The following is a 26,007-nucleotide window of genomic DNA, read 5'->3' as shown; positions in this document are numbered from 1 at the left end:
GCAATGTGGAGGGACCGCTGCAGCCGGGCGCACGTCTGGGGCGCAAATGCTGCTCCTCGGCTACCGGGTATCACGTCACCCGGACCCGAGCCCACGGCGACCGCGACCGAGACTCGCCACCCCACGGCACAGCAGCGAAGCCTCGGCACTGCTAGCTCTGGCAGCGCTGTTTATTTGACCTGAGTCTCTGCAGGTCCTACACACACACACACACACACACACACACACACACGACCTGAGTCTCTGCAGGTCCTACACACACACACACACACACACACACAGAGCCGCTGGGGCCGAGTTTATTTTTCCAGGGGTGGGGACTCGCTCCCGCTGCTTGGTGGCCGGCGCTATCAGGCGGCGGGGCGGCCCGGCGCTGGAATGTTAATTGAAATGGAGCTGGGAGCGCGGCGCAGATAAGCGTCTCCAGCACCACCCGGGCCTGGCCCCCGCCTGTGGCTCCCGAATTCCCGCCCGCGCCTTCCGGAACAGGGCTAGCCCCTCACCGAGGAGCCCTGGCGTCCCCCGGGCCACCGATGACAGTCTTTTATGCTCTGAAGGTGTGGCCGGCGCTCGGTAGGAGGCTCAGGGTCCCAGGAGCGCCGCATCCGAGCGCCGGACTGGAGGTGGTCCAGCCCCCGCGGTCTGGCAGCAAGACTGAACTGTGTCCGCCGCCAAAATGAGGCTGTGGAGAGATGACGGGGAGAAATGGAAAAGCTGGTGGTTTTTTAAACAATTAATAAATCTCTTAGCCCGCTCCGCTCTTCACTCCACCCATCTTCCTCCTCTAACCCTGAGATTTTTGCACCGATTTTTCAGGGGTTCGAAGAGAGCGCCTCTGAAATTCACCTCAGGCAAATCGTTAAATGGTCCCAAAATAGCCATTTGGGAAAAGATAATATTAGATCTTCAACTGACACCATACACTGGAATGCACTCCAAATGAATTTAAAAGTAAACAACAAAACTATACAAATACTAGAAGAAAATATGGGTGATTAACCTGGGTGCAGGAAAAGTTTTTCTCACGACGACTCAAATCTAGAGACAATGAAAGAAAAGATGAATACATGTGACTACATTTTAAAATGCTTGACAGAATGCACTATGAAAGGAGTTCAAAGACAACTGACAAACAGGAGAGAGTATTTGTAACATATAGCACAGATAGCCAAAATCACTATACATATATATATATATATATAAGAGAGAGAGAGAAAATTCTTAAAAATTGATAGAAAATGGGGGAAAGATACAACTTAAATGTATGTGTATTTATGTCTATATATGTGTTTTCATAATTTGTATGTATATTATATATGTATATGCATACACACATACACATATGTCTATAACCCATAAAAAGATGTTCCATCTCACTAATAATTAGAGAAATGAAAATTAGAAAAACACTGAGATACCATTTCTCACCCATCAGATTGGTAAAAATTAAAAGGTATAATACATTCTTTTGACCAGGATACTACAGAGGAGGCAACCACTTTCGTACATTGCTGGTGGAATGCAAGCCTGTACAACCATTCTGGAGGGGAACTTGGCAAGCCAACGTGAATGATACATGCATTTGCTTCTGGCCCACAATCCCACTTCTAGGAACATGCCCTGAAGATATACCTCTACTAGTACAAAACCACAGAGCAACAATGTCACTCATTACAACACTGTTTGTAATTGCAAAATACAGGGAAAACCTAAATACTTGTTCAATGGAAAGCAGTTGGATAAACTATGGTACATTCACGCAATGAAGCACTAAGCAACTGTAAAAAAGAATAAGGAAGGGCTCTTTGAATCAATATGATATATTGTTAAGTGAAAGAAGCAAATTGTGAGAGAGTAGCTATTCGAAGGAATGGGTACTTGGAGCAGCCCTTATTCAGGAGACGGTCCTGTGCTAGCAGGGGGGCCTTAGGCATGTGACTGTAGGTGGGCTTGCCTTTGGCAGCGTAAAAAATCATGCACTAGTGATCAACCACTCTGTTAAATATGGTAATCAGGTCTACATCATAGGTGTTGATGATGAAAATATCATTATAAATAAAAATGTTTTCCCTCATCAAGCAGGTGAAATTAGACACATTAATGCCAGTGTACCAGATAAAGGTGTGCTGATGACATCCCATCATCCCATAATAAAAGTTCACTTGTCTTCTCTCTTGCTGGACTGGATATTCCTGGAGGATTCTGGAATATGTGCTGTTTATCCCTGTGTCCTGAGTATTTGCAAAGTACCATATATATATAGGGTGACCATATGTCCTGGTTTCCCTGGAACAGCTGTGGTTTATTCCTGACATCCCATCCAGTGGGTGCTTCCTTTCTTTTTTAAGAGTCCTGCTTTAGATGATAGATTATGTGATTACCTTCCCCATATGTAATGGGCACTAGGAAAATACTATTGAGTTGACTGGAATAATTTGGAAAATATTGGAGTAATAGTGTCAGTGAAATTTTAAAATATGTAGTGAATTTTCCTTAGAAACAAGTGTTCTAAGAAGTACCGAGCAAAGAACTAGGAAGAAACGTAAGAAAAGATGATAACTAAGCAACTGCATTCATCTTAGTCTGTGTGCTCTAAAAGAAAGAGCTCCATCCTGGAAATGAGGAGACCTGTGACTCAAAACAGGTTTCTTGATCTTTCTTTGTAAACTAGAAAACTAGTTTCTTTCTTTGTAAGTCAGAGATAATAACTGCTTTACACACCTCACAGAGTTATTTTGAGAATCCATGAGTTGCGATGTAAATATGGATTTAAAAATCAAAAAGAAAACTATGTATAAAATAGTCCAGTTCTTTTTGCCAGATTGTTCCCAGTTCTTTTCTTAAATCTTTCTTTCTACTTTTGAGGGAAGTAATGTGGGACAGCAGAGGTAAAGGGTGATGTCTTTGTGTTTGTAACACAGGAATATGGTGGAGAGAAAACCAGCATCAGTAGTGAGAAAACCTGGAGTCTGATTTTCTTCTGGTAGTTGTGTAGTTTGGTATCATCTGTGTTCTTTATCTGTAAAATAGAGTTAATTAAGCTAAAAGAAAACATGAGAACCCATCATTCAAAAGACACCATCATTTTAAAGAAAAAAAAAGAGAAAATTCAATGAGTTGTTTTGAAAGGATTTACTTTAAAACTGCAATTAGGCATTCTGTGAAAATAAGGCTACGGAGATCTATGCAGTCATGAATAGTGGGAGATTCTCAGTATCCTGAGTACACATGGATTAGCTTATTTTGAGCCAAGGAGATGTAGGTATTGATAGAAAATGCATAGACATCGTTGTTGCAGCTGTGACATCCTGTGTTATAAAGCAGAGCCATCCACAGGTGGCAATCAGAAACAATAATACCAGCACAAAAATCTTAATAAATGTCACTGCTTTATAACCACAAGAAAGAGTCCCCATATTATGCTACCTTGTCAGCTAAGGAAGACAGAAAAATAGGAAATATATACATGTAGCTGTTCATTTGTGCAAAGAGAGAGAGAGAAAGAGGAAAAAACCATGAGATTGAGAGTGTATAGGAACCAGGAAAGAAAGAGGAATGGAAATAGAAAGGATAAGGTGTGTGCCCATTTCTTTTTGCATAATTTTGACTTTTAGAATTATGTTAATGTTTCACATACTCAAAATATAAACAAGCTATTATAATATCTTTAAAAGAATCCCAGCAAAAGAAACCATGGCAAGTCAGTCTCCCCACTCCTGGAGGGCCAGACTCCACTGAACCAGTCCCCAGGGTATCAGAAGGACTATCTCCAGGCAAATAAGGCAGGTTCCTTTATCCAAAAAATGTTGGTTGGAGAGCTACTATGTGCTAGTTGTTAGCCTAGGCCCTGGGGATACAGCTGTGACAAGAGAACCAGAGCCCGAGTCCAGTCTAATGGGGATCCTGAGCTCCCGTCAAAGACCTTGGAGACAGTTGATTTCCTGCAAGTGCACAGGCCCCAGAGCCAGACTTTACTGGAATATCGAATTTTAAAAAAGGAATCCCTTCGTTTTGGCGAAGTCTGAAATAGGGGAGAAAAGGACACTTGTTAACTGTGGATGTGCCAGGTATCATGGGAATGATTTGAGTCTGTCTCCTGTACAGGAATGGGGTAAAATTGGGGGAGGGGGAGGAGATGAATTGGGAGATTGGGATTGACATATATACACTATTGATACTATGTATAAAATAGATAACTAATGAGAACCCACTGTATAGCTCAGGGAACTCTACTCAGTGCTCTGTGGTGACTTAAATGGGAAGGAAATCCAAAAAAGAGGGGATATATGTATACGTATAGCTGATGCACTTTGCTGTACAGTAGAAACTAACACAACATTGTAAAGCAACTATACTTCAATAAAAATTAATTTAAATTAAAAAAAAAATAATGGGATAGGGGCTTCCCTGGTGTCGCAGTGGTTGAGAGTCCGCCTGCCGATGCAGGGGACACGGGTTCGTGCCCCAGTCTGGGAAGATCCCACATGCCGCGGAGCGGCTGGGCCCGTGAGCCATGGCCGCTGAGCCTGCGCGTCCGGAGCCTGTGCTCCGCAACGGGAGAGGCCACAACAGTGAGAGGCCCGCGTACCGCAAAAAAAAAAAAATAATAATAATAATAATAATAATAATAATAATGGGATAAAATTAAAGCTCTGAGGCCCCTCATTTCCCCAGTATGTTCAGAGTTTGGGCGGAACTAGCCCACGGTAGGCGCTCAAAACACATTTGTGGACATAGTATTGTTTGAGCGTTTTATGTTGTGAGCCAGGTGGAGTAAAGCAGATCCGCTCAGCTCACACACCGCCCCCTCCCTCATCTCCCCGCACAGCCTGTTCCATCTTAAGAACAGAGATGATGACTTCTCCACTCATGCCCAAGGGACACACACACCGCACCTCCTTGTCCGGGCTGGCCCGGTCCGGGGATGCGCCTGAGAGCCCCAGGACTCCTGGCCTTTCTGCCCACGCCACCAGGCCAGATTACTCCCCTCCCCTCCCCTCCCCGACGCCCGCGCTCCAGCTAGCTGCCGGGAGCTCGCACCATCCTCCCGCCGCGGGGCTGTCCCTAACGCGGCTGCAATCCATTGACCCGGAAGGGGCGAGATCAGCGCAGCGGTTCCAGTCCCCGGAGCGCACAGCGCACAGCTCAATGCGCCCTGGCTGTGGAGGGGGAGGAAAAAGTGGGACGCGGAGGCCCGGGTCATTTACCGCGACGTCCCAACGCCCGGGGGTCCCGAACCGCGGCAGGCGACTCCGGGGGCGCGAGGCCCGGGCGAGCGGAAAGCGCCGGGAACTGAGACCCGAGCGCCGAGGTGCAGGTTCCCGGCCCGCTGCTCTCCCGGCCTCGGTGGGCGAGGGCGATGTGGGCCCGGCTCTTCAGGTTTGCCCGGGGAGCCTGAGTTCTTTCGGTAACGAAGGTTCGTGTTTGCACCGCTTGAGAGAGGTTAGCAATCCTTTCCACGTCCAAAATCTCATTAGATCCTGGCAGCAAACCAGGGAAGAAAGGCAAGGCTGCGGATCTGAGATCAGGATTTGAACTCAGGGCTGCTGGTGTCTATTTCTTCCAAGGTGTCCTTTCTTCTACGACTTCTAGAGCGCGGCAGTCCGCCGAGAGAATTCCACTCTAGCATAACGTGCTGGAAGGTTTGTGGCTTAAAGTTTTTAATCGGGGTCCCCTCCCAGCCGAGCTTGGAAGGCGAGGACTCTGTCGGCTCCCAGAGAGAAGTGGGAAGAGCACCTACCCGGCGTGCTCTGAATGGAAAGGTTCTAAATTCGCCGTGTTTTGGGTGCCCGGCTGGTTGTAAATACACGCCTAACCAGACAATCGCTTGCACCTCTGGAGGGAGGAGGATACCATAATACTGTTTTTCTAGGAAGTCGTGGAATATGTTTTAGAAGTGTTACAATATTTGATTCATTGTTTATTCTACATATTTACGCTGAGGAAATAATCCAAAATGTTGACAAGGATGAAGGTGCAAAGATGTTCTCTGAAGCCTTGTTCACAGCGACAGGAAAAAAAAAAGCTATAATGTAAAAGTATAAACAGTCTATTACAGTTCATCCATCACATGGACTATTATATTGCCATTTTAAAATATATCTGTAAAAACTCTTTAGAGAAGCTAGACATGCTCATGATGTAAATTTAAAATATACAAGCTCGCATATCCCCTATGAGCTCATACATGCAAATATATATAAAGAAGGAAGTGAGCTAAAATATCATCTCTGGATGGATCTTGTTTTTCTTTTCAATTTTTCCTAATTTTTTTCAAAGTTTGCATGACTTTTATAATCAGAAAAAAATAACAAAATTTAAATAAATGTATGAGTCATTGAAAGATTTCTATGTCTCTGAGGGCAAAGAGATGTCTCTTTGGGGGGAAGAGGGAGGAGTTCTGTTTTGGCAAAACAGGAGTCCTGGTGCACCTTGCCATTGACGAGCTGGGTCACCTCTGGAGGCGCTTAACCTCTCTGATTTCGACTCTTCACTAAGAAAAGAAAAGCTGGAAACACTCAGGGTATATCTTCGATGTAAAGATTAAATGATACGATATATAAGAAATTATTTCTTGGCTGAACCATCAAATTTGCCAAAAATTTGCATGAATTTTTGCAAGAAATTTTGTGCCCACTAGCCTGAGGAGACGTGTACAGTTTATCTGGGTTTCAGGAAATAATAATGCCCACTTAGTTCTTATAATATTGAATTCTCCTAAGAAGGTTTATTTGAAACATTGTATCTGAAATTCCAAAAAGAATTCTAATGAGATCTCATTTGGATTAAAAAAATTTTTTTTAACTTCTTAGATTCTGTGCTATGACTGCTGACCCGGAATCATGTTTGACTGAACCATGAGCAGTAACAATCGCTGATATTTTCATACACGTTATCTCTTAACTCTCACAATCATCCTGTGATGGGCTTATTCTTATCTCCATTTTTTTTTTTTTTTTTTTTTTTTACTTAAGATTGGGAAGGTAAATACTTTGCTCAAAGCCCACAGTTGATATGCTCCGGAGCGAGGGCTGGACCTGTGGATTCCACCTGCATAACCACTGCACACACTGCCTCCCTTTACTCGGTCCGGCTGTGCCCAAGGAGTTTTCCCGAAGATTTGATGCTCGTCAAAACTTCCCACCCCTTTGTGGGGCGCCGCGTTCGTACACACATGCACACACGCTCAAGACAATCAACTTTAGGAGGATAAAGGGGAGGAAAAGAAGGACCCTGGGGTCGTGAAGGGCAAGGTGAGCACCTGTCTGGCCCCTACACCCCGGCGGGAACTATTACCTTTCTCCTCCTTACCCACTCACGGAGCCTATAAAGAGGTCAGGGGCTCCCCCAATATAGCTCCCAAGTCCTTTCTTCGCTCCAGGGCTGAGATGTCCCTCCTGGGAAGTGGCGGATCTCGGCTCCCTACATGCGGACTCGGCTTTCGGTGAGACATTTCCACCTGAGTCTAGGCCGTGGAGGGTCCAGACTCGCTCCTCTGCGGTCCAGCCTCTGCTCCCTGGAAGGAGCTCTCAGCCTCCCGGCCCTTGCCGTGCGCACACTTACACTCACGCGTGCAGCTCCAGTCCCGCGGGTGCCCAGCGGTCTCCACCTGAGTTTTCCTCTGCCAGGCGTTGGACAGTTGAGCTAAGGCTAGGCCGGAGGGACCAACTAGGGTCGCGGAGCAAGGGTTCCACCCCCATCCCCGCACACCCTCTAGGAGTCCCGAGGGACCCAGGGTTGACCTGGGAAGCTCCCGTTTGTACTGTATTCACCGAGATACGAGCCGTGCCCACGCTCTCTCCCGTTTTCCTTGCTTTCGAGAACCCAGACCTTTCGGAAGGTGGCTGGGGGTTGGAGAGGAATTAGAAGGGCGAGAGAAGAAAGGACTGGGGCGCGGGGAGATGCTGAGTTAACACGTGGGTTCTGCGGGAACCAATGGGTGTCCGCGGTTTCGTCACCCGGCCCGGTCAATCGGCTGGCGGGGATGGCCCAGAGGAAGGAGCAGTACGGGACGCTAGGTGTCTACCGTAGACCTTGGGTCTGCGGAGTCTGCAGCGACAAAACGGAAAGCTCAGCGCGCTGCGCTCTGTGGGGAGCGGGGACGCCCCAGCCCCGCCCCCTCCTCCTTCAGGATGTTACTGAATCCTGTCACCTCCACTCCCTTTTCGGTCAATGACATCCTGAGGCTGGAGCGTGAGCAGATCGGCCCGGAGGCCTTGCAACTCCGGGGTGCACGGAGGAGCCCGGAAAGCTGTCAGTACCTGCTACCGGTCCCTGAACAGCGAGGGTCGGAGGTTCCCAGCACCGGTAGCGGCGACGGCGACAGAAGTCTGGAAGGGCCGGAGCCTCCGGAAGGTCCCTGTGAGACAGTCACAGAGATGGACGCTGAACCGGTGGGCGAGCCACGTGAGTACGCCCTCGGGTCTTGGCTCTTACAGGGAGACCAAGATGTGGGGTGGATCATTACCAATCGGCTCGTGGTAAGGGGGGGGTGGGGACACGCATCTCCTGGCCTTCCCGGCTCCGAGGGCTAGCCCCGTTTTCCTTCACATGAAGAGTCCGAAAGACAGGACTCTCAGCCCCCTCTAACATCTCCTCCAGACATCCTAACGAAAATGAGGTCCTGAATCTTGGGGGTTCACTATTTCCGCAGCCAGTCCTCTGATTCCCACAGACACTTCACCACCACCCCCGACCCACAGCCACAGTTCCCAGAAACTCCAGCTTCTCTTTCTTACAGCAAAGCCCTCTACAGTATCTTAGCTGTGCTCCATCACCACCAGCTTTGCCAGCCATCTCCCACCCTCTGTACCCTAAACCGTCTGCTGAAAGTGTAGCCATCAAAGCAGCCGGGCGCTTTGAGAGTGGAAAACCCGTAGGCTCTGGGGTCAGCCCCAGCGCAGCCTTTTCTTGGGGGCTTGCCGAGTGGCCTGGCCAGTCCAGCCGTTCCTCTGCCTGGAGCACGGTAAGGGCAGCCCGCGTTTTAGCTGTTCTGGGAGACGAACGACTCCAGCGGAGTCTCAGCGCCTGGTCTCCGTAGGCGCAACCTTGTGCGCTGGCGGAGAGGCCAAGGCATCTGCGTCCAGCGACAGGAAGGGAAGAGGTGGACGGGGGGCTGTGATGGGTTGGCTCTTGCCAGCCGGGAAGTTTTGGCAGGAGAGGGTCGACACTGGTGGGATGAAAAGGCTACTCCTCCCCTTTCCAAACCTCTGCGTCTTGGTCCGCAGCCTCCATGCCGGTCTGGGGGCTCCTGAGAGGCGCCTCGCAGGTCAGGCCTCCTCGGCCAGGCTGTGCCACGGACACTCCATTCGAGCCTCAAACTAACCACATGAAGAAAATTAAGATGCTGCTTCAGAGTTATTCGTCGACTTGCAGGCTGGTTATTCACCTACTCCAGGAGCCTGGAGAACAGTACACTGTGCTGTGTTCCCAAAGAAACCTGCGAATTTTCTGCAGCGGATCCTAAACCTTAATCTCTCCCAGCGCTGCTCAGACAGCTCGCCGTTCACTTCGGCTTTGTCGAAAAAGGGGTCACGCTCCTCTGACCATTGCTGTCACCTGGCAGCTGAAGACAGCCGCAGGGCTTTCCTCCTTCGCTGGCGTGCCCGGGGCAGCTCGCTGTTCTGCGGCTGCGGTTGTCGCCGAGAAGGGGCCGGCGCCGGGCTCCAGGAACCAAGCCCAGGGGCCAAGGCAGCCACCGATCGCGCGTGGAAGGGATCTTCCCTGGGGGATTCTGTGCGCCTCCTCCGTCCCCAACTTGCTTTCAGGGACGCAGGGTGAGAGGGGCTCTGAACTGTGACCGGGAAGGCACTGAGTGGCCTGCAGCCCCTCGGCCTGCGTGGTCAGCAACTCCCAAATGGGGTCCCGCTTTTTCCACAGAGTCACTGAAGGCCAGCTGTTACTTTTTGATTTGCTAAGAAAACACACCCTCGTCAGTATCTTTCCTCTTTGCAGGGAGAGATGTCCTAAGTTTGTCTGAACACAGGCTTCTCTGAAGGAAGGTTTTATTTCCTCAGTCTGAAATACCAAACAGCCCCTTGCCCCAGGAGACTGCGCCAGCGCGGTTGTGGATTTGGACTCGGATTCCAAGCAGTACCGGCTCTAATTAGGGGCCTCCCACTCCACCTCACCAAGAGCATGCATCCTTTCACGTTCCCGGTTTTCTCCTGGAGTGAATTTCCACGAAAACTCAGCATTTCCTTCCTACCTACCCTTGGGTAAAAAGCAGAGCTTTGCCAAATCAGGAGATGTGGGAAGAAGGGAAGGAAAGTCTGCGTCTTGGATGCCCCCGGGCACAGTCGCCCAGGGGTTATCTTCGAGGGCGCTGCCCGATCCGAAAAGGAAGTCAGGGAGAAGCCAATGCCCCCCCCCCGCTCTGGACCCCAAAGGAGAAAGAGGATGCTTTTTAAAAAGCCAAATGTGGATCTCAACTTTACATATCCCACAAAGAGAACCTCAGTTTCCGAGCCAAGAATCAGCAGCCAGAAAATATTTTTTATGTTTTATGTTGTTAATTTGGATTACAGAGCATCCCGTCCAAGAAAGATGGGAAGGGTTCCTGGTGCCAGTGGAGCATCTGATGACCAAAGAGACAAGGATGTGAGCAAAGATGGGGTGAAGGTGGGAGGCACTGGAGACCCTGGCGCCTGGGCTAGAAACCAAGTACCCTGCGGTGCGCGCCGGGCCACAACAGATAGCCAGGCAGACGGGAGCCTCCGGGCAAGCATGTCACCGAGTTTTGGTTCTCTCTCTCTCTCTGCCTCTCTCTCTTTCCCCCACCAAGAGCAATCTAAAGTCAGTCTCTATCTAACAGGCTCGCAGCTAAAGTTTCCCCAAACTCGCCCACACTTTAGAATTGCAATCACAGAGAACAGCCCAGATACAGACATTCTAAGAAGAAAATGAAGCTTAGACTCTGGATCAAGAGTCTACCTTTGGGGAAACGACTGTACACTGGGTACCACTGAGTGTCACAATTTGCATTATGTTCCAGCAGCTGCAAAAGCGACAGAGCTAGGGGGAAAGGAACAAGCTTTGGGACGGGGTGAGGGGTCAGCAGAAGGGAGAGACGGGGACCCGAAGTGAAGGCTACTAGGAGGGGAGGGGAGTCCCTTGAAAACAGCGTAAAATCTCTCGGGTGAGCCTTAGGCTGGCGCTGACGGTGCTCCTTCCTGTGCTTTTAGAGTCCGGCCTCAGCGCAGCCTCGCCCCCCTGCGACGGGACCCGAGTGCAGGAGGGCGACGTGGGTGACAGCGGCGGCGGCGGCGCGCGTGGGGATGGCTCGGAGCATCCCAAAGGGCGGCCCCGGCGGAAGCCGCGCGTGCTCTTCTCGCAGGCGCAGGTGCTGGCTCTGGAGCGGCGCTTCAAGCAGCAGCGGTACCTGTCAGCGCCGGAACGCGAGCACCTGGCCAGCGCGTTGCAGCTCACGTCGACGCAGGTCAAGATCTGGTTCCAGAACCGGCGCTATAAGTGCAAGAGACAGCGCCAGGACAAGTCCCTGGAACTGGCGGGCCACCCGCTAGCGCCCCGCCGGGTGGCGGTGCCCGTGCTGGTGCGAGATGGCAAGCCCTGCCTGGGCCCCCGCACGCCCGCCTTCCCCGGTCCCTATGGCGCGGCCGCGGCGCCCTATTCCTGTTTCGGCGGCTACGCGGGCGCTGCCTACAGCGCTCCCTACGGCGGCGGCTACGCCGGCGCGCCCCCGGGCCCCGCGCCCCCCGTACCGCAGGCCAGCTCTGGCTTCAGTGGGGGTGGACCGAGCGCCAACCCGCAGGGCCATCTGCCCGCCACGCTTCAGGGGGTCAGGGCCTGGTGAGGCGTCTTGGCTCGGATGCGCCACCCTGAACAGATGCTCGGTCCCGCCTCTCCGCTAACCGATCGCGGCCGGGATGAGGGAGCGCCGCCGTGGAGGAAATAGGCCACCCGATGGCACTTCTCTCCCGAGCGATCCCTGGGACTAGGAATTGCCTTCGACTTGCCATCCAGCTGAAGGCCCTGGGGGCGTTCTTCTCCCAAGAGACGCAACGCGGGGCCTCCGCCAGCCTCTCACGAAGCAGCACTGGGAGAGAGGAAAGCCAAGGGTGGCTGGCAGTTTCGGGCGTCAGAGTAGTAGTTCTGAGGCAGATGACTTTTCAGGCCTCAAATACAGGGGTTGAGAGGCTCCTTAATTTGTGTGCAGCGGCCCCAGGGAATGGGGAGGTGATGGGGGTGCTCTGGAGGGCCTCGATCCCCCGATTAAAGGCAACAGGTGGGGAAAGGAGAAAAAGAGATGAGCCAGGGGAGGGGGATGAAGAGCCTGGAAGAGGAGGACCAGGAGGTCAGGGAGACTTGTGCGAGCCAGGTCCTCCTGCAGGGGTTAACCTGCGCCCCCCACCCCTTCCATGGGCTGCGCTCCCTGGGACTCAGTATCCAGTGGAGCGCCGTTTTTTTGGAGGCACAATTGTTCTCCAGAAGATATCCACCACATTCTAGTTCTTCCCTCACTGTAAGTGCATTTTATCTCCTGTATACAGCTCAGCCTCTTGAGTAAATAGACTAAATATATTAGTGTGTGTTTGCCTTGTGTGTAGGCCATTAGAATCTATCCACCTCTCGGTTTCTGCTAAACAACTTGAAATTAAAGTAAAAATGAAACTCAGAAGTTCTAAGTCTTCAGTACACAGAGAATTCCCTAGAGAGACAAAACTTGGATTCAGCTCTGGAGAGGTTACCTCTCTCCATCTCCTTCCCTACCAGCCCCAGTAGGTTTTCTTTCAGAAGGTAGTAGGTTTCTAAATTCCACACTAGAAAAGGAGGCTCCCACTTGTCCATAAGTCCTAACAGGATGGGCAGGAAGCCTGAATTTTAGGGAAAGTTACAATTCCCCCAGGCGCAAATATGTCTGACATCATGCAAACTGAAGACTGAGAACAAACTCATTTTGTTAATGGGAACATGGGAATCAAATAAGACAGTTGTCTTTGGCAGGTACTAGTTGAAAAATCAGGCTCTTTTCTTTTTCCTTGGATATCATTTTTTGACAATGAAAAACTCTGCTTCTTCATCCCCTGGACCACTAACTTGTCAAAAGTTCAATTCTATTATTTAATAAATTCTAATTTTAATTAAATTGTACTGGCCCTGCATTTTGTCATTTCTGCATCTGCCCTGGTTGTTTTTTGCCAACGTGGGAAACAGGGACTGCTTGGTCCTATGTAAACGATGCCTGACAATTGATAGCTTACACCTCTTAAAGTTTAAGTTAAAAACAATGGTAAGTATTCACATTTCTCCTTACGAACATTTCCTTATATTTTCTCTCCTTTCTGGTTTCATCCCTTTTCTCTTTTATTTCTCCATAAACATCTGTTAATAAAAGTGTATTTAGAAACACCCTGCAGTGTTTTTCAATTATAGTTAGTCTTGCATCCCTGGGATAAAAATGTATATTTTAAATTAAGAAATGTCTGCATATTTTAAATTAAGAAATCTCAATAAATATTCCTTGGTCAATTAAGCTAAGACTAAAACAAAAAAATAGAGATTACAGTTAAAATCTCCATCATGAGAAAATTGTCACACGGTGATATACTTCTTTCACTTTGCCGGGAGGTGGGTATTCCTTACAAGAGGAAAAATTACCTGTGGACACTGGCCTTAGATTCATGACAGTTGAGCTTAAGTTTAATACTGACACTGCCTAACCATCTGCCTGGCCCTCCGTTGTTCAGTGAGTTGTATTAAATTTTCCCGAGATCAGATTCTAAACTACTATAGGTTAATTTTTAAAAATCTTTTGTTCTCCTTTGGGCAAAGTTCTTACCTAGAAATGTAGGTCAGCATTGTATGGATCTAGCAAAGTATTGATACTTGGCGCAGAGTAGAAAATTAATAAATACTATTCTCTTCACCCTCCCACCCTCTTGCAACCCAAGGAGTAGTTACCAGACACGTGTTGTTCTTTTTTTTGGAGTATAGTTGATTTACAATACTGTGTTAGTTTCAGGTGTACAGCAGTGTTGTTATGAATAGGTCTTGTCTCCTGAGCTCCCTCCATGCTTTTTGCCACATGGAAAAGCCCAGGAGGGAGAGCAATGACTGTGGTCAAGCCTGGGAGTGAAGGGGACAGGGGCTTAGTTCAATCATCAATATCTCAATCATCACTGAACATGGGACACAAGAGAAAATAAGATTTGGCTGGTGCCCTGAAGGAATTTATTATCTAATTGGATACCAGAGACTAACATGAGAAAGGTATCTGAAAATACAAGGTGGTATATGCTGCATGTCAAGTCAGACACACACAATAAGCTCTCTAAAAAGAATGAAAAGCCAGTGTGAGCTGGGATGCTTAGAGAAGGTGCTTAGAGGAGGTGGATTAAGCCTGGTGATTAGGGTGGGAATGACACTACTTACTGGCAGAGGGTCCGGGCAAGGTCTAGGACTTAGGAAAGGAGAAGAGTAAATGGGCACATGCCAAAGCTAGAGCCATATTTTCTAGTAGTTTGAGATACAGTTCAAGGCTAGCTTCTGGGACTTTGTAAACTGCAATCAATTGGCTGAGGGGCTTTGGAAGGCAGGAGTGGGTGTTGCTTTCACGTATACCCAAGATGTTCCATTGACCTGGGACATTTTCTGTTTTGCTGTCCAGATTGCTGTAGCATCCATATCTGCTGACCTAAACGAACAAGCAAAACCTATAGCAAAACCATGTCCATGTGCAACCCATGTGGCTTTTTCTTCAAATGAGCATGTGGAAGTTTGAGATTCCCAGGACACCAAGGAGATTTCTTTCCAAAAGGAAAGGAGAGTAAAGGAAAACTCTCTTCTCCCAACTCCCCACTTTAAGTGATCCTGTCAGGATCACTTTAAAACACATCCCTCTCCCAGATCATCAAGCCAGCCCCAGCTGCCCATCTTCCATCCTGTCCTGTAATCTCTCCTTCGCACTGAAAGCTGTCCCTTTTTGTGTGTCTTACCAACCACAGCTTATCCAAGGCAGGGCTTTCACCAGGGAGCTGCTCTGTAAGCAATCAGCCTCTTATCTGCCTCCTTCAGTCCCATCACTCCAGTCACCTCTTAATGTTCACAAGTTTCCCAAATGGGAAGTAATTGACCTCTAAACAAAACAAAAAAGCTCTCAGAGAGATAGCAGAGGTTCCTTTCCTGACTGTCCCAGGGCTAGGGTCTCACCTAGGCCAGGTGGATAAGTCAATAAAAATGCAGACTTCCTGGCTCCCCGTCCCTTCAAGCCAGCTTCATCCGATACTATCTGCAAATCAGATGGAGCACGAGTCAAACCATAGATCTCAGGGTGGCCAGAGAGTTCTGGTGTTTATTTTTCGTAATTTTGTCATTATCAGGATAGAACGTTGAAGGGACATATTTTTAAAATTCCATTTGAAAAGTGTTTACAGTCTTCAGGGTTTATACCAGCTCTTCATTATATCAGCCCAATGACTTGCCTTTTCCCTTTTTCACAAAACAAGGGAACTCCAGGCATAACAGCTGTGCCCCCAACCTGCACCATTCCACAATGAGGGCTCTTCGGAGAGATGGAAGGTGGTGGAGGATCCAAGTTAGGAGTTGCTGGCCTTCATTCTAGGCCAGTTCCACTAGTGACACACTATGTGACCTTCAGCAAGACTTGTAACCTCTCTGGGCTTCAGCCTCTTTATTTATAAGATTGAGGAAGTGCATCTCTGAAGCTATTATTCTAATTTGGGGTGGCTCCCTGTTGATTTCAGATGCCTTTATTATTTTTTAATTCTAGGATAGATTATATATCCAGAAGACTACGTAAAACATATATGTTTAACAACCGGCACAATTTAATAACTTTAAAGTGAACACAGATGTAACCCCTCTCAAGGCAAGAAACAGGGAGTGCCAGCTCCCCAGCAGCCCTTCTCCCCAACCCCTCCAAATATGTAAACCCCTTCCCTCCTTCCCCAAAGGAGATACCAGCTATTCTGACTTCTGTGATAATAATTCATAGGTTTCTCTTTGTGGATTTACCCACATGGACCCTCCTTCAACAGTGTGGCTTAATTTTGTCTGATTATAGATGTTGCATAAAGAGAATCATAGTGCGTGCATTCTTTAGTGACTTGATTCTTTTTTTCAACTTGATGGTTGTGAGATTTATCCATGAGGTTGGGTGGAGCTTAGGTTTGCTCATTCTCATTGTTACATGGTATCCCACTGAATGCTTGTACCTCAATGTATGTATTCACCGAAAATGCAGCCAGCTGGGTGCCATAACACAGAACGCTGCTAGTGGTACCTTTCTCACAGGTACGGTTGCGGCCACTGTATTCTCTCGCTGGAGTTGGTCCCGGCTTCTAGGAGCTGTTCTGTGTTGCAGAGCAAGGATCCATCCTCTGACAGATTTCTATTTATATAACAACAGCCTTTTAAGTCTTGTATGATTTCATTGGGTACTCACCGCCTCCATCTGAGGCAGAACGTATTACCGTTCCCATTTGCAGAGGAAGAGTCCAAGGGCTAGAAAGGTGACAGCCACGCTGTACGTTAGTGACAGAACTGGGACTAGAGCCCAGACCCTCTGCCCCCTTGTCCTGGGTTACTTCCAGCGAATACTCAACAAAGAGTCCAAGTCCTTTACACAAATCAGGTGACTGTTGAGTGATACTGTTTTCTTCATTTCCTGAGGGAAAAGTGCATGAGGGATGGGAGCCTTTTGGAAAGCATCCAGAGGGGATAAATATGAAGCAAGAGGCCAGAGAGGGCGGAGGTGGTGGGAGAGATATAACTGCATTTTCAGGCACTTAGGAGCAAACAGAGTATTTCAGTGCTCTGGCCTTTGCAGCCCCCCCGCCCCCTGCCCATTTCTGTCTACATTTTCCTCTGACTTTGTGCCCCCAGAGACGTGGATTCATGCTTTCAGTGGCCAGCTCCTGAACTGGAGAGAATTCAGCACTGAGCGGTTCCTCCTCGGTTCCACCTCCCCCCACCTGGGGAGAGAGCTTCGTGGGAAGTCCCTCTGCCTGCCTTTTGCTTTGTTTAGACTCCGGTAAGTCCTCCTACCCTCAACCTGAGAAAAGGATGTGGTCTTAGTGACACAGTCCAGATTCTACTGTAGGAAAAGCAGATATACCAGCAGCCAGGTCACAGACCTGAGTGCTTTCTTAGTCCCTATAGGGCTGGCCTCATGAGCTGGTCTCAGTCATACCTGCTTCCTTCCCATCCACGCTTCAATGGCTCCTGCTTCCTCCTGCCACCAGCCCAGCTTAATTGCCTGAAACCCTAGGGCCCAGGAAATTGGAATCCGAAGTTACGACTTCAGTGAGTCAAAGGTGAACTTTTCTTTTGATGGTTCCTGATTCCTGTCCTTCTCTGGGCCCTCTGGTGCCTCTCCTGGACCTTCCCTGTGGGTCAGGTCTCCCAGGACCTGCTCCTGGAGCATCTTAAACCTCCCCCTCACAATGCATTTACTCTCCATGTCTGTTGTACCATCTAAACAATCAGCCTCATGCCTGCCTCTGACCCTGACGTGTTTCCAACACACCTTGAGCCTGTCATGGAGAAGGGGCTCAATACTGTTTGTTGACTGAACAAATGAGTGAATGGTTGCTCTCTGGCTTTCCTGCATGGCCTCACAAACTCTGCATTGAAGACCTGGGCTCTGACCTGGCTCCTTGCAAGTCAGAACCCTCTGGAAGAAAGTCCTCCTATATGTGGACAGGGATCTGGCTCCCAGCAGGGGTCATCTAAGCCCTGACACCAGGGGCCCTAAGAATTTCTGTCAGCCAGAGGTTATGACCATGGTAACAAGAATCCCTGTTTTATTTTTTAGCCATTCTCCTGTAGGTCAACTTAACTTTAATTAAGGAACATTAGGTTGAACACTGTGGGGGAACATAAAACTAGTATCATTTTTTAAATATATATATATAAGATCAGAGGGACTCAAGGATGCATAGGACAGAGTCCTTATCTTCAAGATTATAAAACTGTGGGTAAGACAAGTACCTACACAGCCAAATATCTATAGGAAAAATTAGAAAAGGTGCATTATAAACATAAATCCTTCACTTCATTGAACGTGCTGGAGAGGCTTCTGGATATCATCCAATATCTGTTTCTCCCTTTCTTCTTCTTCTTTTTTTTCTTAAAGATTCTTTTTTTTAAATTTATTTGTTTATTTTTGGCTGCGTTGGGTCTTCATTGCTGTACGTGGGCTTTCTCTAGTTGCAACTAGCGGGGGCTACTCCTCGTTGTGATGCGCGGGCTTCTCATTGCGGTGGCTTCTCTTGTTGCGGAGCACTGGCACTAGGTGCACGGGCTTCAGTAGTTGCGGCATGTGGGCTCAGCAGCTGTGTGTGGCTTGCGGGCTCTAGAGTGCGGGCTCTAGAGCGCATGCTCAGTAGTTGTGGTGCACAGGCTTAGTTGCTCCACGGCATGTGGGATCTTCCCGGACCAGGAAATGAGCCCATGTCCCCTGCACTGGCAGGGGGACTCTTAACCACTGCGCCACCAGGGAAGTCCCTCACGCTTTCTTCTTTAATAATAGAACCCCAGCGTTAAGCACACCATCTTCCAGCTAAAGGTATATTTCCCAGAGTCCTTTGCAGCTAAGGGTGGCCAAGTAACTAAGTTCTGGCTAAAGGGATATAAGCAGAAGTGATGTGTGCAATTTCCGGGACATAGCCTTAAACAGAAGGCATCTTCCCCCCTTTCTTTTCCTGCTCCTGGCTGGAATACAGATGAAATGTTGGGAGCAGTAGCAGCTATCTTAGATTTTGACAGAGCAACAAGATGGAAGAAGCCTAGGTCCCCAGCACTATGAAATCACCTTATCAGCTTGGGTCTGCTTACACTCCATCTAATATATGAGAGAAAAAGAAACATTTGTCTTGTTTAAGTCACTGTTATTTTGACCTTTGTTATAGCAGCTGAATGCATATCTTAACTCATAGAGGACACAAGCAGGTAATTAAAAGTTTGGCTGATACAAATACAGTAAATGTTTAGGGGAGAAATAAATCAAACCAAGGTAATCTAGGAAGGGACAATCAAAGAGAAGGAGCTTGAGGCAAACTCCTCAGAAGGATGAATACATTTGGATACCTGGAGGGGAAGGATGGGGAATCTACACAGAGGGATGTGGAGAAGACTACGGATCATAAAATGCATGGGAGCCAAGGACTCTCTGAGGCAACATTGAAGGCAATAGTCTGGACATGTCCATGGTCATGGCCTTCAACTCGTCCGCCCTCTCCCCAGCTGGTATCATCTACTCCAAAGGCTTAGCTACCATTTCTATGCAAGTAACTCCCAAATCCCACGCCTACAGCTCCAGCTCCACCCTCCACCCTGAATTCCAGCTCCAAACTGCCCATTGTTCCCTGGACATCTCCATTTAAATGTTTCCCAGACACCTCAATGGAAAACCAAACCCACCTCTCTCCACCTTCCTCCTTCCAAACCTGCTCCACTTTGCATATTCCCTCTCTTGTGACACAGGATGACACTCCATTGTCCTCTTTCACTCTCTCCTCTCCCCTCCCTGCCTGTTTTGTTTTCCACCACTACTATCTAAGCTCAAGTCATCATCTCTCGCTTCATCATGTGCAACTGCCTTCTAACTGGTCTCCCTGCCTCCACTCTCTTCTCTCCAGGCCATTTCTCATGCTGCTATAGGATTTTTAAAGAAATCTTGTCTACTCCTTGATGAAGACACTTTCAAAACACAGACCACATCCTTTAACCAGACATATTGAAATATAACATATATCGGGAGAAGTGCAGGATTACTACACGTAAGCCTAGTTCGCAAAGTGAATTTCCCATATAATCAGCACCCAGATCATGAAACAAAACATCAACGTCCCCCAAAGCTCTTTTATGCACCCCCTTACTGTCACTTACCCCAAAGGAAACTACTAGCTTGACTTCAAACGCCATTGACTAATTTTGCCTGTTTTTGACTTTTCCTGAAATGGAATCACATGATGTATATTCTTTTGTCTGGCTTCCTTCACTCAAGATTATGTTTATGAGATGCCTTCATGTTGTTGTGGGTAACTGCAGTTTGTTCGTGGCTATTGCTGGTTGAGTTTTCCATGGTATGATTACACCACAATGGATTTATCTGTTCTACTGTGGATGGGCATTTGGGCTGTTTCCAGTTTGGGGTTATTATAATTAGTGCTGTCATGAACGTTCTTGTGCATGTCTTTTGGTGAATACATGAGCACATTTCTGCTGAGTATGTGCTAGATGTGGAAATTCTGGGTCATGAGGTATGCATGTGGCCAGGTTTGGTAGATGCTACTGCTTATCCAGAGTAGTTGTATGAACTTACGTTTCCACTAGGAGTGTTTAAAAGTTCCAGGTGCTCCATCTCGTCAACACTTCTGGTCAGTTTTCCTTTTACCTCTCCCTCCATCCACTTTCTTGCCGAGACATGGCAACGCAGGCAAGTAAGGAGTGCTCCGTGAATATCTGAATAATGGGGTTGCATGGAAGCCCTGGAGGATCCGTGGGAGACAGGTTTGAAGGTGTGCCTAGTCAGTGTGCGGAGAAAAATAACAAATGCTTATTAAGCCCAAGCTAAGTGCTCAGAGTCTGGCATTATATCATGTAATTGCCATAATCACTCCCTAAAGCCTAGGGTCCAAGGAACCCAACAAGCTCCCAAATTAGGAAACTGAGGCTGAGAGTGTTTAAGAAACTTATCCAAAATCACCGTCACTAAAGATAGAGGTAAAAATTGAGCCTCCAAAGTTCATTTACTTTCCATTATGTTTGGCTGCCGTTTCATACACATTACAGGCTGCTGCTGCTTACTGTTATTTAAATACCTAAACCTACAGCTATATTTGCTAGTGATGGAGTCTCCAACACATGCTCTCTGACTGGCTGTGCTTCTTTCTGATCCCGATATTTCCATCCCAACCGCAGAGAGAGTCATCGGAGGGAAAAGGTCTGGCCTGAGGAGCCCATTCAGATGTTTGGGATGGAAGAGATCACAGATATTCCCATGGGGCCCTGCTCTCTGTGAGGGACATCTGCATCCAGAATCAGTCCTGTATGTGATCAACACATTACGTAGAATATGACATGTAACCCAAGAACATTTGTGTTGGAGACAACAGCGCCAGTGGAGTAACCCTCCACCTCTGACTGCAGCACTTAAACTGCCCACCAGGGGACACCCTTGCCTCCAGTTTCCCACTATGGGGAAAAAGGGAATTCCCCAAATTCCTTAGGCCTCCACCCAAAACCTTTGCTTCCCGCAGTGCTTCAGATTTCTTTTTCAGGTCACCCCTTTATCTTCCGGTTTGGATGTTGACAGTTGGGAGTGGATAGAAGGAGACAGTGAATCAAAGGATTAAGAGTTCCATAGGCACCAGCTGTTGGCCATGGTTTCAGTGTGACAAACATTCATAGCATAAAGATAACATGGTGATGCTTGTGGCTACAAGGTCTGTGGGGTGCTTTCCAGGGGGTAGATGTCCTCCATATATACTGGCTCATTTATTAGTCATATGCGGAAGTATTATTGTAACACAGAGGAAACCAGGGAAAGTGAGGGGAATTACCCAAGGTCATAGAGCTCGTAAGTTAGAGTCTGAATATAAACCCACTGATCCTGTTTACAACCGTGCAATGAACTTGGGTATCTAAAATACAGCTGTCTGGGTGTGGAATACTAACTCTAAAGGGCTGGTAAAGCAAATATCACCAGATTAGCTTACAACTCTGCCTTCCTTTGCACTTTCTCTCCGGATTCTTGTTCAAACATCCTGAAGGGAAACTAATCTGATGGGTCCTTCACATTGAACCGTTCTTGACTCACAGCAGAGGTTCCCAAACTGTTCCTGAGTTGGAGACTGCTTTGAGCATCGATGTAGTTAAACTGACTGGATCCTGGCTTAGCTCTGCCACTGACCAGCTCAGCCACGGAGGACAAGTTACTTGATCTCTGCTGGCTTCAGCTTCGTCTTGGGTAAAATGGAGTTACTTAAACCAATGGTTATCTGTGACTCTCTAGGTTGTAAGTGACAGGAACCTAACTCACACCAGCATGAGCAAAACATTCAAGGCAATTTCTTGACCCTCAGAGCTGAGTGGCAGGAAGGCTTATGGTGAAGCTGGCTCAAAGCAGGGACTAGGGCTCATCTGGTTTCTCCCCATCCACCTCTCATTTCCATTTCTCTCTACCTCGTCAGGTTCATTATCCTGGGCTGGCAGAAACCATGGCCAAGTACACAGCCACTGGCAGCTCAGAATCACATCCTTACACCTGCACAGTCAGAGACGAAGTGGCATTCTCCTTCCAACTCCAGGTTGAAAAACCAAGCCAGCTCCTCTTCATCACAGGGCGTAGTGAGTATCAGGCAACGTAACAAGTATGGAAGGGCTACGGAAGGTCAACCTCAGCTGCAGAATCCCTTCCTCTTGAGGGTTATCCTGCCCCAGGGCAATTAACTTGCATCATCTTGATAGTTCCTTGTGAGCGCAGGTCTTACAGGGGAGGGGATGAGTGGCAGTGCACTGTGTTGTGTTGTGTTTTGTTGACGCCCTCTCTTCCTGGGTCTCAGCCATGGTGTAAGGAGGTGTCTCCGTGTGTCTAATCCTCCATAAATCTAAAGACAGTGACCCAGACTGGTCCCTCCGAGATGGCTATCACTTTGCATCATTTCACTTTGTCTCTGAGGGTCACATTTTCATCCCTAAGGCAACAAATGGAAAACGGGAGCAGCAGAGGCACCCTCATGGCAGAAGGCTCGGCACTAATGCTACCTTCGTCATCTGCGATCTCTCTTGGACAAGTGGATTTTGTCTCTTATCAGCATCTTCACAGACCATGAACCTCGTAACCTGCCATCCTCTAGTGGAATCCCATTCATCATGGCCCTTCAATAGCAGCATCTCTTTTTTTTTTTTTAATTTTATTTATTTATTTATGGCTGCGTTGGGTCTTCGTTTCTGTGGAGGGCTTTCTCTAGCTGCGGCAAGAGGGGGCCACTCCTCATCACGGTACGCGGGCCTCTCACTATCGCAGCCTCTCTTGTTGCGGAGCACAGGCTCCAGACGCGCAGGCTCAGTAATTGTGGCTCACGGGGCCAGCCGCTCCGCGGCATGTGGGATCCTCCCAGACCAGGGCCCGAACCCATGTCCCCCGCATTGGCAGGCAGATTCTCAACCACTGCACCACCAGGGAAGCCCTCTTATTTTTTATTTATTTTTTTGCGGTACGCGGACCTCTCACTGCTGTGGCCTCTCCCGCTGCGGAGCACAGGCTCTGGGCGCGCAGGCTCAGCGGCCGTGGCTCACGGGCCCAGCCGCTCCGCGGCATGTGGGATCCTCCCAGACCGGGGCACGAACCCGTGTCCCGTGCATCGGCAGGCGGACTCTCAATCACTGCGCCACCAGGGAAGCCCTGATAGTAGCATCTCTTATTCGAGCGGTGAAGCAATGAGGCAATACAACTCTTGGGCCTTTGTATTCTCCTACCTAATAGAATAATCTCCTCCTGACCTCAAAATAGCCTTACTTACGGGGCAGGGCCAAGGCTCCCAGGTGGGCCAGGCTGTGACGGATGCCGCTGTAGGCTTGCTCCCAGGTTTTAAGCAGTAGCAATAGGGCAGTGATGTAGAGGGGCCGCGAGAGGGCCAGAAGAACATAGCTCCCCCCAGGAGGACCAAAGTTGTCAGAGGTTGATGTGCACAAACACCAGCCCATAACTACCAGCCACGGCTTGTACGCACACCCACTGTCCCCAGGGCGGCCGGACACACCCTGGCACATCCACACCAGCCTCCAGGTCCGCAGCCGTCCTCTGCCGACTGCCCTAGCCTTTATCTTGTACAGAGAGAGCACACAGGCCAGGACTTGCTTCCGCCCTCCACCGCCCACAGAAGGCTCCGCTTCCGGATGGCTGCTTCTCTACCCCCTCAGCGGTTCCCCTCAACTCTGAGCCCCCAAATTAAGGAGCAGAGTCCCAATCCTCAGGACTGTATCCAGAGGCAGTATCTCCGGCACTGACCCAACATCCAGGCAGAAAGCGGCTTCGCGCACATTCCTTTTTGTTTTTCACCTTCCTTGTTGTTCCTCAAGCACTCTCAGCTTCGAGGTCGGGTGGTGGTTGTTGACAAGCTTTCCTGGGCTGAGCTGGTGGAAGGTCTGGCCTCCTGCCTCCTCCCTCCGTCCTGATGGGGAAACTGACATGACCCACTGGGGGGTCAGGGGTCATGTTGGCTGGAGCTCTCCTTGGTCTGGACGTTGACTTAAGAACTTCACATACAAGACACAGCCACTGGATCTGCAGGACAGGACATTTCTGTCCCTGAGCCAGCTGTTATCCCTTATCAGAGGAGGTAACTTAGGCCAGGAGAGGCCAGTAAAGAAATTAATTTAAAAAAATAAAAGGTCAGGTAAGTTTTAGCTACTATTGTTTTAGTGCCAGGCCAAGGATCTCTGTGTCATTGAATCTCACAGGTTTGGAAAGACCTATTTCATGCCATCCCCATGAAATGCTGGGTTACCCTAAAATGGCTGGACATCAAAGGCCCAGCTTCCCCTGCCAGAGCTGAGCCCTCCCTGGAGGAGGTGGGTAAGTCTGTCCATCAAGACGAGCTTCTCACCTGGCCTTGTTCCCCGTCCCTGGCCACTCTCTCCACACTTTTTCTCCTCAGAGCTCAGATGGCACCGGTGGCTTCTAGCCCTGTTTGAGGGAGACAGGCACCAGGGATGCGCTGGGCCCTCCATACCCACAGGAGTTAGTTTCTCGGGGCCCCTGAGCCAAGCTCAGCAATGAGAGGCCAGCCCCCCCCACCCGCCCCCGGCCCCGGCCTCATCTCTTAGACCACCAGGTTAGGCCAGATTTCTCCTGCCATCTCACTACCCCCCACCTCTGCCCTCCCCCCGCCTCTTCTAGCCGGAGGAGGTCTCGGGGGAGAAGCAGTGTCATGCTTGATTTGACCCATCAGTTTTTCTACTTATCAATCAGCTACCTACTGGCCCTGCCAAGAGGATTCATAAAGAGGATTTTTTTTTTTAAAGACCTTACCATGTCTGTTGGCATGTCATAGAAATAAAACACTGGCAAGGGGACTTTGGCTGTGCCTGTAACATTTTATTTCTTTAAAAAAACATACATGCCCTCACTTAAGTGATAGCAATGATCTCTGCATTTTTTTTATCATTTAAAACATTTTATAGTAGAAATCACATGTGTTAAGACAGAAATAAAACTGACCTAGAGATTGAGAGACATGGGTTAAAGTTCTCACTTGGTCACTCACAAGTGATTTTGGATGAGTCATTTCCATTCTTCGAACTTCAGTTCCCTACTTCTAAAATGACACCTCGGGTCTCTCAATACCCAATTATGTGAATTGTATTTATTTATTTTTTCCTTTGGGCTGCACTGCTCAGCCTGTGGGATCTTAGTCCCACGCCCAGGGATCGAACCCGTGCCCCTTGCAGTGGGAGCGTAGAGGGAAGTCCCTATGTGAATTTTAAATAGGAATGCCACGTGCCTCCCAGTCATGAACATCTCCCCCTCTAGCATGCCCTGACTCCATGCCTTCCAGGTCCTTCTCTATCTCCCCCCTTTGCCCTCCCCAAGCCCCTTCAGAGGCGATGAGAACCTGGGTAAATATATGAATGGGATGAAAGCCTTGGCCGAGGCCCCAAGCATCTCAGGTGCTGCAGGGTGGTCTCTAAGCACCTCCCCATCCTTCTGCCCATGCCTGGGTGGTCACTTCCCTTACAAACTGTGAAAACAGCAGCATGGTCTTGACTGCGTTGGGCTGGACTTGCCTCAGGCCAAATATGAACCCCTGGCTGGGTGACTTTCTTCTTGCTCAGTGGTCAGTGGCTATGTCGTCCTAAATGATTTTCAGAAAAGTGTCTGTCAGAGAAGCCCTAGTCAGTAGCTCTGGAAGAAGGCAGTTTTCTTTGCGGAATGGCCTCTCGTGTCCCCATTCCCTGTCTAGTCAAGGGGATCAGTAGAAGCCTCTGGAAGCCCAAGCACAGTCTTAGCCCTCAGCCCCT

General features: G+C 48.8%; 1 protein-coding gene across 1 annotated transcript; it reads left to right on the top strand.

Annotated features, from left to right (window-relative positions):
* Positions 1-8,132: 8,132 nt before the first annotated feature.
* NKX2-6 (NK2 homeobox 6) lies at positions 8,133-11,812 on the top strand (the record flags this gene model as incomplete). The annotated part of the gene is made up of 2 exons (XM_081238476.1): positions 8,133-8,406; positions 11,184-11,812. 2 exons carry the CDS (start codon positions 8,133-8,135, stop codon positions 11,810-11,812), a joined length of 903 nt encoding a protein of 300 aa, XP_081094602.1.
* Positions 11,813-26,007: the final 14,195 nt, after the last annotated feature.

Source organism: Mesoplodon bidens (assembly GCF_964165515.1).
Source record: "Mesoplodon bidens genome assembly, chromosome: 6".
Taxonomy (NCBI): Eukaryota; Metazoa; Chordata; class Mammalia; order Artiodactyla; family Ziphiidae; genus Mesoplodon; species Mesoplodon bidens.
The sequence above is the reverse complement of the archived record's forward strand: the minus strand, read 5'-3'. Positions and strand labels throughout refer to the sequence as shown.